We start from the raw sequence: 13,380 nt of genomic DNA on the forward strand, positions 1-13,380 counted from the left end.
TGTGTCTGATGCTAGTCTTGGGTGGAGCAGACATTGCTCGATGGCGTTGAGTGGGGCGGAATCCTTGGTGCTGCTCGCGTCTCCAGACTCATTTCTCCCGGAAGTGGGTGGTTAAGTCGCCACTCGGTCACTGCTGGCTAACGAGCGATCGCTGGGATGAAGGAGAGTCGGGGACATTCTTGGGGCTGACAAATATCCGACGACACAGTTGTGAAATTTCATTTTTAACCATTTAGTTGCGGTATATCCGCAGAAATCCACCACAAACGCTCACAAAAAGGCTCAGACACCCCGCCGCCAAGATGATGGAAGAAATTGACAGATTTCAAGTGCCGACTGAGGCAGAGATGCAGCCTTTTGTAAGTTAAACCAGATTGACTCTTTACCAACCGATTAAAGCACAAATGTTGTCAGTATGCTGTATTAATAACGTTTTGATGAGCGAGTCGTAGCTCAGTATGAACCAACGACACATGGAGTATTTCATTAGTCTAATATTATGTCATCACAGACCGTTATCTTTTATAAAAATGGCAAACATCTCATATTACGAGAGATCGACGATGTCGCTTTTATATATGATGTGTATTTTTGCTAGCTAATGTAAGGATGCTACTATGATGCTGCGCACTGAGACTGTGTGTGTCTCCCCGCATCGAAAACAACATCTGCTTCGTTTTATTTATAACTTAGGTTCAACTTGTTTTTACATCTCTTCGTACTTCCATCGTAACGCTGTCTGTAACGTTCATTTGAAAATAACGGTAATATTGCGTGATGTTTCATCAATCTCGTAGAGGCCTTTACCGCCTTAGATTGCTTCATCATGCAGAATCCGTGCTAAGGTACCTGAATAATGTCCACACCCCTCCCACCCATGACAAATTCATCAATAATTCTCAGGAAAATAACCAGCTCTGTTCGAAGAGACATCTGGACGGCCCATTTTTAACCCATGACCCGTGCAGCAGATGTCAGTGTACCTCGGGTTAGTTCTAGATCAGTGGGTCTCATCTGTTATGGCTTCAGGACCCAGATTTTACACTGGTCATCAAGTGGAGACCCAACACAATATCTGAACTGTTTATCATACAGATGTAAACAACTGTCCTTCAGCTCATGAAGGGAAAATTATTCATATTAACTGCATAGGCCTAATAATACGCTTAAGTTACGCTCTGTAAGGCTCACCACACAAAATAAATTACGGTTGGCAGGCACAAACTATGTTCGTTCTCAATGCAAATTAACCCATATCTAAAGGTGATGTATACCGCTGTTTGCTTACCTGTCGAGGAGAAACTCAGCGTCTAGATTGGATCCCAAACATAGTATCAGATTCCTCCATCTTGTAAAAGAACCACAAATGTTTACTGTTGTTTTAGCCCTTTGTCTGTCTCTGCGTATTTTGGCAAGCCTTCGAATTTTGGCTCGCACTTCCTGTAACCGAATCTCAGTATTATTACACTTTCAACGCATCTGTGGCGGTCTTAGACTAGCTAACAGGGTTGCCAGGTCTGCGTAACACAACCAAGCTCTTCTCAAAAGCAGCTCAATCGCAATGACTATTAAAATTCAATTCCAGGGGGTCAAACCCTTCTTCCGGGAGTTCCCACCTTGGTCAAAATTGCTTCAACCAGTGGACTAAAAAAACTGCAGCAGCAGTATAAAGGTAGCCCAATTTTCCGGGAACAGGTTGGACTTGGCAACACTGCTAGCTAAACACCCCCTGGCTCAGCTTGCTACAGTAACCACGCCCCCAAACTTTGCTATTGGTTGAGCAGGAAAGAGATGAGGGATCTGAATGGCTGCTCTAAATGTTTTGATGGTGCTGGGCAGAGCCTTAGCCACTAGGGCTCTGGTGTTGGGGAGGCTTAATGTTTACACTTTTTTGGGCAGTAAAACCATGAATAAACAATACACTGGCTTAAGAAAATGTATTTTGATATAATAAAATAATCTTTAGGCAGCTGATTGTGACCCATTGATTTGGTGTATATCATATTATATTATATTATATTATATTATATGTGATGAACAACACAATATGTGCCGTTTTTGTGCTCAGTGTATCAAAATATGTTGCATCACAACTATATTTCCCCAGTGAAAAAAATGTATTTAAAATAGATTTATTTCATGCTAAGTATACTACAAATACGTTTACATATTAAGTACTTAATTAATTACTTAATAAAAATACCCTGCAGTTGTACTTTTAGTATACTAAAATGGTATATTTACAGTCTGCTAAATTGGAACAACTTGTGTGGAAGTAGTGCTGAAGTCCAACTAAAGATATACTTTAGTATATTTGATTGTGCTAAAGTGGAGCTATTGCAAGTAAACTTTAGGTACACTTTAAATACTTTGCATTTAATAGCCGATATTATTTAAAAATCATACAATCCTCATCAGTAGTGATATTAAAACATATTTTAGGCTTATTATTATGAAATGTACATTGTGCACAAATAGTACTCCAAATAAAGTTTAATTACAGTTTTTATAACATTAAGTCTTGAGCGAAATGTCAGTAAATATGTTAATAGACTTGAACTATACTTAGTATAAAATAAATGCATTTTAAATCTATTACCTTTTTACTAAGGTTTTCATCCTTCTTCCACTTTTATTAGATTTAGGCTTTTGATATTTTGAAAAGTAATTGCAGCCTTTGCTTCTGAAAATGTTTAATGTTGTGTTTCCTTTTACATGAATCCCAGGGAGTCATAATGAGCTGGGAGAAATCAAACAGTAGAAATAAAGTAAAGCTTTGAACAGAGCAAGACTCTTGTCAATAAGAACAGACATCACATAAAATTGACTTAATCGAAAAAACTACACTGTCCTGACACTTCTTTCTTTTTTCTCCTTTTCCACCAGGATCCAGCATCATCGACCACATCAGAGGCAGACTCAGACACCAGGGAGAGTGAACCTGCCACTCTCAACTACAAACCTTCTCCTCTCCATATGAAGATAGGTGAGTTGTGGGATTGACAATATTTGCAAAATGCTTTTATTTAAAGCAGTTTATGCAATTATGCGTTGTTTCATGTGACATGCGTAAAATATAAATATGTCTAATAATTATTTATTTTTCTGTACAGACAAACAGAGAGAGTTGGTTAGGAAAGGATCACTGAAAAATGGCAATGCTGGAAGCCCTGTCAATCAACAACCCAAGAAAAATAATGTGATGGCCAGAACAAGGTACAAACAAGAGAAAATATGACTCTGGACTCTGAGATTTATACATCATCTTAAAGCTGAATAAATAAGGTTTTGTTAGGATAGGACAATATTTGGCTGAGATAACTATTTAAAAATCTGGAATCTAAATATTGAGAAAATCATCTTTAAACTTGTCCAAATGAAGTTCTTAGCAATGCATGTTACTAATCAATAATTAAGTTTTGATTTATTTACAGAAGGAAATTTACAAAATATCTTCATGGAACATGATCTTTACTTAGTATCCTAATGATTTTTGGCTTAAAAAATCGATAATTTTGACCCATACAATGTATTTTTGGCTATTGCCTGTTCTACTTAAGACTGGTTTTGTGGTCCAGAGTCACAAATGATCAGAGTTTTCAACATGTACACAATCTGTTTATTTCACAATAATTCAAAAACCTCTATGTCTGTTTTTCTTTCCATCCAGGCTAGTGGTTCCCAATAAAGGCTACTCTTCTTTAGACCAGAGTCCAGATGAGAAACCTTTAGTTGCTCTAGACACAGACAGGTAAGCTCTTCACTCATCCCTCACTGATTTATTTATGCCCCCATCGGCCAGAGGCCTCAAACTCACTGTTTTCACCTGCCTTACAGCGATGACGACTTTGACATGTCTAGATATTCCTCGTCAGGATACTCGTCAGCCGAGGTGAGGTCTCTAAGGGAACAGGTACCTATGAACTCTGGTTAATGTCCTTAGCCCCATACCACAAGCATCATGACAGTGGATTTCCTTCTCAAATGTCACTCACCATCTTTTATGCACTAAATTCCCTTTTGTCTTCAATGTCTCTCTTTTCTTTGCCTTTAAAGAAATAGCTCATCCAAAATATGAACTTGTCCTCAGGCCACAAACTCATGAGTTTGTGTCTTCATCTGAACATATTTGGAGAAATTTAGCATTACATCACTTGCTTAATAAGGAATCATCTGCATCTGAATGTTTTTTAATACACAAATTCATCATTAAGATGTTTTTAATGTCAAACTTTTGCTTCTAGCTAAAATATGAGTCCTCTATGCATAATATTGCTTTTCTAGTGAAAAAATACACAGCACCGTTTACAAGCAAAAATAGTTCAAATCAAAACAAACATGTTGGCTGATTATGCATTATGGACTATCATTTTGCCCATGAATTTGTTTATTACAAACACAAAACCATTCACTTCACAAGACTTTAAATGGTGGACTGTGATTCTGACGGCACCCATTCACTACAGAGTATTCATTGGTGAGCAAGTGATGTAATGCCAAATCTGTTCTGATCAAGAAACAAACTTATATATGTCTTGGATGGCCTAAGGATGAGCAAATTGTAAGCTAATTTAAATTTTGGGTCAATTATTCCTTTAAAGGTCACCATTGCTCATTTGTTGTCGCTATTCATATTCATGCCATTGATTCATTAAACCAATAAATGTTCCAATCAAGCTATTGAACCAATCCTGTTGTCTTTTTAATCTATTAAATCACTGCTGCCAGGCAAAATGAATTAATTAATATAATTGAATTAGTAGCGGTTATGCAGCCCGGTTGACATGCTCTTCGTTGATTCCTGCAGCAGATAAACCAAGATCTGAACATCCAGCTACTGAAAGATGGATACAGGCTGGATGAGATCCCTGATGATGAAGACCTGGACCTCATACCACCCAAATCCGTTAACTCCACCTGCATGTGCTGCCAAGCCACCTCCTCCACTGCTTGTCAAATCCAGTAAATCTGTCACCTTTTCCCCTCCCCGTGCTCCCTCTCTCTCTTCCCCTCCCTTGTTCCCTTTCATAACCTCAGATAAGACATCTAATGAATATTACAGAGGGAAATGTACAGTAAACGTTATGATGAACATGGTGTACAGGAACTAGTGAACACACACACACATATACACAAAACATATGACGTGCTACACACATACACACATTTACTCTAACATATGATTATTAACATGACTATTATTGGTTGCTTCCTCCTATGGCAGGATATGCACTGTTTGCTAATACGCTAGGAGAGTCTGCTCACTTTCACCTCCTAGCTGGCATTGTGTTATACTGTACAAGTGAACGTAGAACAAATAAAGCATTCAAATGGCTTTAATTGTGAATTTAAAAAAACAACTTGATGTTACAGAGAGTTTGAAATAGCTTATCCACTGAATTCTCTGCTTTCATGTTGCACTCATTGCATTAACGTCGTCGTTATGGTAAGATTTGATTTCCGTACGGATCTGGTTGGATGTTTGTCGTTCGTGGCTGCTATTGAGGCTATACTTGGTTTCGTTTCTGTTGAACATTTTGCATGTTGGTGCATTCGTACTGCAGCGCTATGATAAGATGATAAAATGATCACTTGAAGACCTTTCTGTCTATCAAAGGTCAGAAGTCACTGGGTATGATTTAATAACTGTTATGACATTTGGAAAATACTGTTTCGTTTCTTAGACAGAATGTCCAAACATGTTTAAAGCACCTGTAATCAGGTATTGTTTTGTTCAGGAAGATGTTCAGATATCACAGACTTGAAGGCACCAAAGAATGTTTATGCTCCTTGTTGGAATCATTTTACCCTGTGCTATTTTATTTTAATTTAGCATTTTGTATGCATACCACCGATTTAAATATATCACTGAATTTCATGGAAATCAGTTGTTGGCTATTTGAAAACACCATTTGGTCTTTGGAATTAAAGTTAGAATGTTAATGTTGCTAAAATGATCAAATCCCTGGCCTATCTTGACATTAATTATTGTTATTATTAAAAAATGATGAAATGGCACTGTTTATCTACACATGAGATTTTACCCTTCCATTCAGCTTTGAAAGCCAAACACATTTTATGTCTTATCTTTACACTCTACATATTGTCTTGATCAAAATGCGAACTGTTTTCATTCAAACTGCTCATGTTCACTTTTTAGTCTGTTTTAACTTTGACTAAAATAGTGTAATGACCTAATGTATTCAAATCAAAGCGTAATCAAAGGTGAGCATTTGTTGGACAAAAGCTGTGTTTTTATGTTATAAATATGTTACTTATGTGAGAAAGTCCATTTATGTATTAACAATGTTGTTCTTGGTTTCAGTGATATCAATAAAAGCAGACCTGAATTACACTTTTCTTCTTTGTTTTAATTAATCCTCATATACATCATTTACAAGTAATGAAATCCAAAATATGAATGTTGCATACATGATACTGATGTAAAAGTACAGAATATGTATGTACAAAGGTAGTGGCTCAAAGTCTGTAAGACACAGATATGCACATCACAACACTGGCATTCACACGACACGATTGAGAAGATTTTTTGTAAATTACAGCAAAGTACTTCTCAATATCTTGCTAAATTACATTCTGCAGTCTAAGAATTCTAAACCTCAAAACAAGGCACAGGTTGAGCATTTTTACAATGACAGTGTGTTTTGAATTCAGGATCACAACCTACTAAACACATGGGAACATTTGAACAATAAATTAGCACAGATAGCCTACTAAAGCCAAAAGGTTGTTGATCAGCTATCATAACATAAAATATAAAATCTATACAATGGTTACTGAATAAAGATCCAACAGATGCATTAATTGTTGATTCACATGTAAAGTTCTGTTTGTGCTTGTGTCTTTCAAAGCACAATGGCTGATCGGTAAGGTAGAGTCAAACTAAATCTAAACTCACATAACATTAAGTATTTCAAGTAAACAGCTGAACAGTGGAAAGACTTATGAAGTCAAGTGGAACTTGTATGAAAATGGAAAACGCATTAATAGAACTATTAAAAGACTACGTTACTCAAGTTCATTGTATACACTATAGGCTGCTAATGAAACCATAGGTAGTGGGAGAAATATACAATCTTTGTTCTGTCTTTTTCAGTTGTGCAATGTGTATATATGGCAAAGGCGCAGCTCCTACCTTGTGTTTTCCCATAACACACCTATAGATGGCGATGGTAAACTATTAATGAGTGAACTTCGGCTAGTCTCACTACGTCACTTCTGAAGCCTGATCGGAAAAAAAAACCAAGTTTCAAAAAGAAATAATTAATAAAAGTGTTCTGAATAAACGGGATTTGCAATGCTGTACATTAAATAAGTTACATTGTTGAATACGCAAATAATTATGATTGTTTAAAAAACACAAAAGCTTGTTTGTGTGCGTAAAACCATACAAGATAAGAAGTTAATCTCATAAGTACCCATCTGTTTTAAAATCACATAAAATTGATCTTCAGAAATAAGGTCAACCGCTGTCTTCGTTAATAACACAAAGAACCGAAAACATTCATAGCGTTTTAAGACCCTACTCACTTCCTGTAACTGGACCACTGCAAAATTTGACACTTCAAAGTCATCATTAAACTGTGTTTCGGTTTCACTAAGCACAATATAGCCTATTTGTACACAGAATAGCTATGTTTACTTCCCTTTGTCACAGGGGATGTGTTATTAATCCCCTGGCTTCCCTGTACTGAAATCAATCTCATATTTGTGATACGTGATATGAAGTTATAAATACCACTATAGATTTGAAATATTCCTCAGACTAAATGTGCACTACATTGTTTCTGCTTAAAGCTGATGATCTGTCCATTCCACTGAGCAGTCCCATTTCAGTTTTTGTCTTGGACAACTCCAGCACAACATATTTTGTAAGTTTCCGTTATGTAACACGTCTGATATCTCATATAATCATCAGCTCAATAACGGAGGCTCCAAGATCTGAGCCTCAGGAAAGAGAGACATCCAAAATGTACAGTGGTCACATGGTTGCTCAAACACCAGCAGACATGTGATCGCTGGAGCCAGAGGACGATGTAGACGTCGAAGAGTGTCGTCTTCGTCCGGCGGGACCCTGGAGCATACTGGGGTGGAAACCGACGTGTCTGCGGGCGTGCTTGGTGAGGTGGTCGCTTCGCATGAAGCATTTGTCGCAGAGCGGGCACGTGAACCGCTTCTCCCCGGTGTGCGTACGAAAATGTCGCGTCAGTTCATCCGACCGAGAGAATTTCTTTGCGCAGCCTGACCAGGTACACTGAAAAGGCCTCTCACCTAAAAACACACACAGGGGTGTGAGAAATTTAAGAGTGTTGTTATTTCAACCCCTACTGAGAAAAACAACCAGCAACGCCAGCGAAAAAAAACCCCCAATCGGCACATCTACATTTTTTTCCATGCATGTAAGCACCGACGTTTTGGCAACTTATTCGGTGTGCGTATGGCTGTTTACGTTAATGTCAAAACGGTGGGAAACGCAGATTTTTGATAGCTGTCTGTCGGTGTATTGCTCTGTATGAGAGCGCACTTATTGGGCGGGGCTGCGCTTGGCTACAGTGCGCCACCACGTGCCGGATGTTTACAACTGTGAAATCAGGAGGTGTGTACATCACGTCATCGTTGCGTTATGTTATATGCGGTTATTTTAGTGCGTGTCGCATTGAAGTATGCGGATCATCAGGGACCAGCGAGCACAAAACATTAGACTAATGAATAGAACAGAACAGACATATTTAATTCATATGCATAAACCAGAAAACTTTAGAAAGTTTAATTTGCGATATGGTTCCAACCGAATCACTAGCATGCAAACTAGCAAGCCTAAAATGGTAATAGGCTACCTCGTACCGTTTTTTCCACACCATTACGCAATTTTGGATCACGCGGTCTCCTGCGTAACAATGTGGACTAAGCAACATGTTTGCTCACACTTTGATTAGTAACAGTGTGTACTGTTCCACCCTCATGTGTACCCATGAGCGCTCCGCCTGCGGTTACACCCACCGTTACATGAGTGGCAGTTTCCCGAAACCGAACTGTTACTCAGAACATGCGGGCGTGGGGCGTAATAACAGAATGCGTCCCACATAAACGAACAATCCGAATCGAATTACCGGCGGTGGTTGATTTACAGTACACATAAACACAGAATAACTCAACCGTGCGTTTTTCTTACCGGTGTGTACTCTAAAGTGCGCTTTCAGATGGGACGATTTGCCGTATATTTTTCCACAGCCAGTATAGGGACAGCAGTGTCTCTTCTCAGCGGATGCATGTAGCCTGTCGCGGTTCCGTGTCCTTTTCACCCTGCTCGGGTTCTGTCTGCAATTCTCCCGGTTTTCCTTCACGCCGGGTTGAGTGTCCGCATCACTATCCACTATGCATTTGCCGCCGATGCCGGTTGGGATGCACTGATTTAGGTCCAGCAGAATCATTGCGACCATTAACAGAGTCCGGCTTTCTTGACTTTCTTCAGATCCCTGCTCGCCGGCTAGTTTGTCTGAGCGGTCAGCGTTTGAGACCGGCCCCAAGGACCTTGCTGCAGTATCAACGTCCGTCATTGTTTTGTATTTATCCAAAATGTACTGGAAACTGAGAGGTAACCTGGTGCAATTACTTGAACAACACTAAAACTTAAAATGCGGGATTCTCATCATATGCGCATCGGGATACAGATGATTCCGGAAAACGTGGCTTCACGCCTACACGTGTCTTTCCCAATGTGACTGGGATGATTAATGTTCCAAGCGAAGAATAAAAGCGTGTATCGCTTGCGTCTACACGCACAAGTTATCGAATTAGCATTCAGGTGCCTGTTCCCGATCTTATTTCAACCAGATCGGAAAGCGTGGAACTTTGCGTACTGTCATTCCCTTCTTCCCTCATAAGTGCGTCAACTCTGTACCGCCGTTTGCTGTTCTCATCTGAAAGAAACTACTTCGCGGAATCCCAAGGTGTCATCATAAAACTCGTCGCTGATTGGACGCGGGGGTCCAAGAGCGACGCTTTGAATGCACTACCAGGAATCACCTAGGCAGCATGAGATTGAAGGCTCATGGCTCCAATAATAATAGAGTATGAGATGAGGGGGCGTGTTAACATAACAGGAACTACGAGTAGTACCATGTGCCCTCCTTCAGCACTGAGTGCACTCAGTGCACTGGCTGATAAAGTTGTTTCTAAAATAGTAGATGTTTGCATTGATTTAGATTTAGCATATCTATCTTATATATATCACAGGACGTTAAGATCGCATTGTATTAACAGGCACCATGCAGTGAAAAATATATTAACATAAGCATAAAATATAGAAATCAGTAATAAACAATATAACAGAGGTAGATATATCAGTGTATATGAGACATTGCACCCATTGGAGCTTTTTCAGTTGTGAAGATATATTTCTGTATATATATATATATATATATATATATATATAAAGAGCTCAGATGCAAAAGCCTTTAAATCTATCTGACGTATTTCTTTAAAATTAGCATTTCTTTCTGGCTACTTTGTATAGGTTTCTATGTAAATACTGGTACTTCTGATTGGGCTGAGGCTGGAATTTAGTGAGTTTGAAGTAAAAGTATTTGATGGACGTATACTATGTGTCAGGAGCATTCACTCAGTATCATTATTTCATTTTTGACCGAGATGGCTTTTAGCTGGTTTTGCACTCTTCATATATATATGTATGAATGCACATATATATATATATATATATATATATATATATATATATATATATATATATATATATATATATATATATATATATATATATATATATATATATATATATATATATATATATATATATATATATATATATATATATATATATATATATATATATATATATATATATATATATACATATATATATATATGCATGCATGCATGTATATATGTATGTATGTATTTAAACTGTGTTCAGATGATTGAACTCTGCCTCACATGGTCACGACCACTTTAGATGGAAACAGCAATAAATAGCCATTTCTTTGAAAAACTTCAGGCTCCCTATCAGCCTTCGACCTGAAATGCCTGTTTTTATCTCTCTTTCATGGAAACTGGTCGTGCTGAAGCATTGAGCAATTGATCGCTAATACACGAGAGCAACACGTTTCTAATTTAAGTTCCGTTCTTTCAATAACGCATGCATGCATAAGGTTTGTGCTGCACAAGCGTGGGCTATCGGTAGTGTACATTTTGAGGCGGGTCCTTTCGAAGGGCCGATGGAGAAAAAGAAATTAGCCAATGAGAGCAAATGTAACACGACTCTTTTCGGAGTAATCTCCCGACTCGCGGAGGTTCAGACTGGGAGACAGTTCTAGGAAAATATGGGAACAACACTTGCGACCCCGTTTCAAGAGTTTGACCATAGGCATGAACGGCACGAACGTATTATGAAACTATTAGTACCAAAAAGTGTACATTTACAGTAGAGAGACTAATAACAATCCAAGTAACACTCACTTAACCAGAATACTCTATTATCATATAAATATTTAGCATTATATATATTCGTACCATAAAACTTATATATTTTTTAAAATTAATTATACTTGATTATACGCTCTTGACAAAGGCCTATTTACGTTTCTTGGTAAGTGTTGTAAGTCACAGAAAAATTTCGTCATTGCAAGATAATGAAATCCAGGTGTTGTTTTTGTTGTACTATTTGGAAGACGGCGCGTGTAAACAATCTACAGCATGTTAACTCGACTAATAAATCATCACGTTTCTAACAACGCTGTCAATACGAGATGGGTCACGTTGTTGTTATTGCGCTCCAACCAGCCCCACACACACGTGTCTGTTTTTGTGGAACAGAATGTACCGTGAACTAGAAGTGAACTTGAACGCCTCCCTACGATGCAGAAAGGACAGTGCAAGCAACACTTCCGCTCTAATGCAGAGTCACGCTTATGTTTCAGAAGAACAGAACGCATGCCGTTTCCGATCTCGAGAAGGATCTGTTCTTGGAAATTTTGGGATGTACAGAACCAAAACTTGTAAAAAATCTAGTAAGTATGTAGGAGGCATAAGCCCTGTAGACAGGTAAATCCATAGACGTGGTCAAGTAAATAATAGTCCAAAAGTTGTTTTGGAATCATTTGTTCAGCATGCTTGCCTGTGTTTGAGTGAATCCTCCTGTTTCTATTTTTTCCCAAAAAAACATTTTCCACCCACGCTATCACTCATGGGTCAACACTACCACAATTTATAAAATAAATGTTTTTGTAATGCAAATAATGGAAATCATCTACAATGACCACACCGAAGCCTGTGTGATCCTGTTGAACTCGGAATAGGAAAGGAGCTGTGAAACTTTATCCACCTTATTCTTTAATGCCTAAGTAAGCCTATGGGCGAGACATCCGGTTCGTTGGCCTCTAGACACGACGTGTCATCAATCGATCATATTGGCGCCACTGAACCGAACGAACTCTAATATTTAGCTGATTATTGCTGCTGAAAATGTTCATTATTATTATTATTGTCATGTTTTGGGCTGTACTAATCAGTCGGACCAGAAAAAATATTTGGAGTACTATAGACTGCCAAAAGTTACAAGGAGAAGAGTGTAAAAACTGTTTGAGGAACAAAATGTGTTTGTGGTTGGCCAAACTGAACCAGGATTTTCAGGACAAGAATCTTGACAACATTCGTGTTTGTTCTTATCATTTCCAATCAAGTATGTGAAATATTAGGCTAATATCTTAATTAACGCTGCTTGTATATATCTTTACCACCTGTTAGGGCCTAACTTTAGTTTGTCAAAATATTGCGCCGCTTCCTGCTCACTAAGTCCGTCTCTATATGATTTAGCAGCTTCCACACGTTTTTTCTGTGGTTTAGACAGCATAAATTAACAGAACAACATATTCAGTAGTACACTGACAGTAAACGGTAAAACTGTTTGCACTACAAACCAGTGTGTTCATAATTAAGATAATACATTATATTTTAATATGGTTAGACACACCAATTTGCAATATCAAGAAGCAAAACAAGCTGTTTTGTACAGCTAAAAATAGCTGGACTTGGAGACTGGAAGCCAGACCCATAAAATTTACAAATGGCCACACCCACTCTCATGGGAAAAATAAGATGGATACATGTTTGTATCTTTCAGCAATCAGCTCCTAATAATTACACTGAAACTGCATGTAAAGTTAACAATAACATCTCACAATAAAAATGAACCACAATGATGTTTTGAAGTAGATATATTCTTTTATTTGTTAATACATGCCAAACATCTTATTCACATTGAGGAATACAGTATACACATTTGTATTTGCATCCAAATACTTAGCCTTCTACTGTAGGACAAGAGTCCTCGGATCCTGCTCT

At 38.1% G+C, this 13,380-nt stretch overlaps 2 protein-coding genes across 3 annotated transcripts; one reads left to right on the forward strand and one right to left on the reverse strand.

The window, feature by feature from the left end:
* fam219ab (family with sequence similarity 219 member Ab) lies at positions 1-6,355 on the forward strand. 2 transcript variants are annotated; one of them, XM_051109704.1, is made up of 6 exons: positions 1-359; positions 2,887-2,986; positions 3,114-3,216; positions 3,671-3,751; positions 3,838-3,913; positions 4,808-6,355. In XM_051109704.1, the coding sequence occupies exons 1-6, from the start codon at positions 303-305 to the stop codon at positions 4,964-4,966; spliced, it is 576 nt and encodes a 191-aa protein (XP_050965661.1). In that variant the 5' UTR covers positions 1-302; the 3' UTR covers positions 4,967-6,355. The 2 variants fall into 2 exon arrangements, with proteins under 2 accessions (XP_050965661.1, XP_050965662.1); XM_051109705.1 differs by having other exon boundaries at positions 2-359; positions 3,838-3,892.
* Positions 6,351-10,044, reverse strand: klf9 (Kruppel-like factor 9). Its single transcript, XM_051109703.1, has 2 exons — positions 9,194-10,044; positions 6,351-8,292 (listed from the first exon to the last, which is right to left on the reverse strand). Exons 1-2 carry the CDS (start codon positions 9,576-9,578, stop codon positions 8,015-8,017), a joined length of 663 nt encoding a protein of 220 aa, XP_050965660.1. The 5' UTR covers positions 9,579-10,044; the 3' UTR covers positions 6,351-8,014.
* Between the last annotated feature and the right edge of the window lie 3,336 nt (positions 10,045-13,380).

This window comes from Labeo rohita, chromosome 5 (genome assembly GCF_022985175.1).
Source record: "Labeo rohita strain BAU-BD-2019 chromosome 5, IGBB_LRoh.1.0, whole genome shotgun sequence".
Lineage (NCBI taxonomy): Eukaryota > Metazoa > Chordata > Actinopteri > Cypriniformes > Cyprinidae > Labeo > Labeo rohita.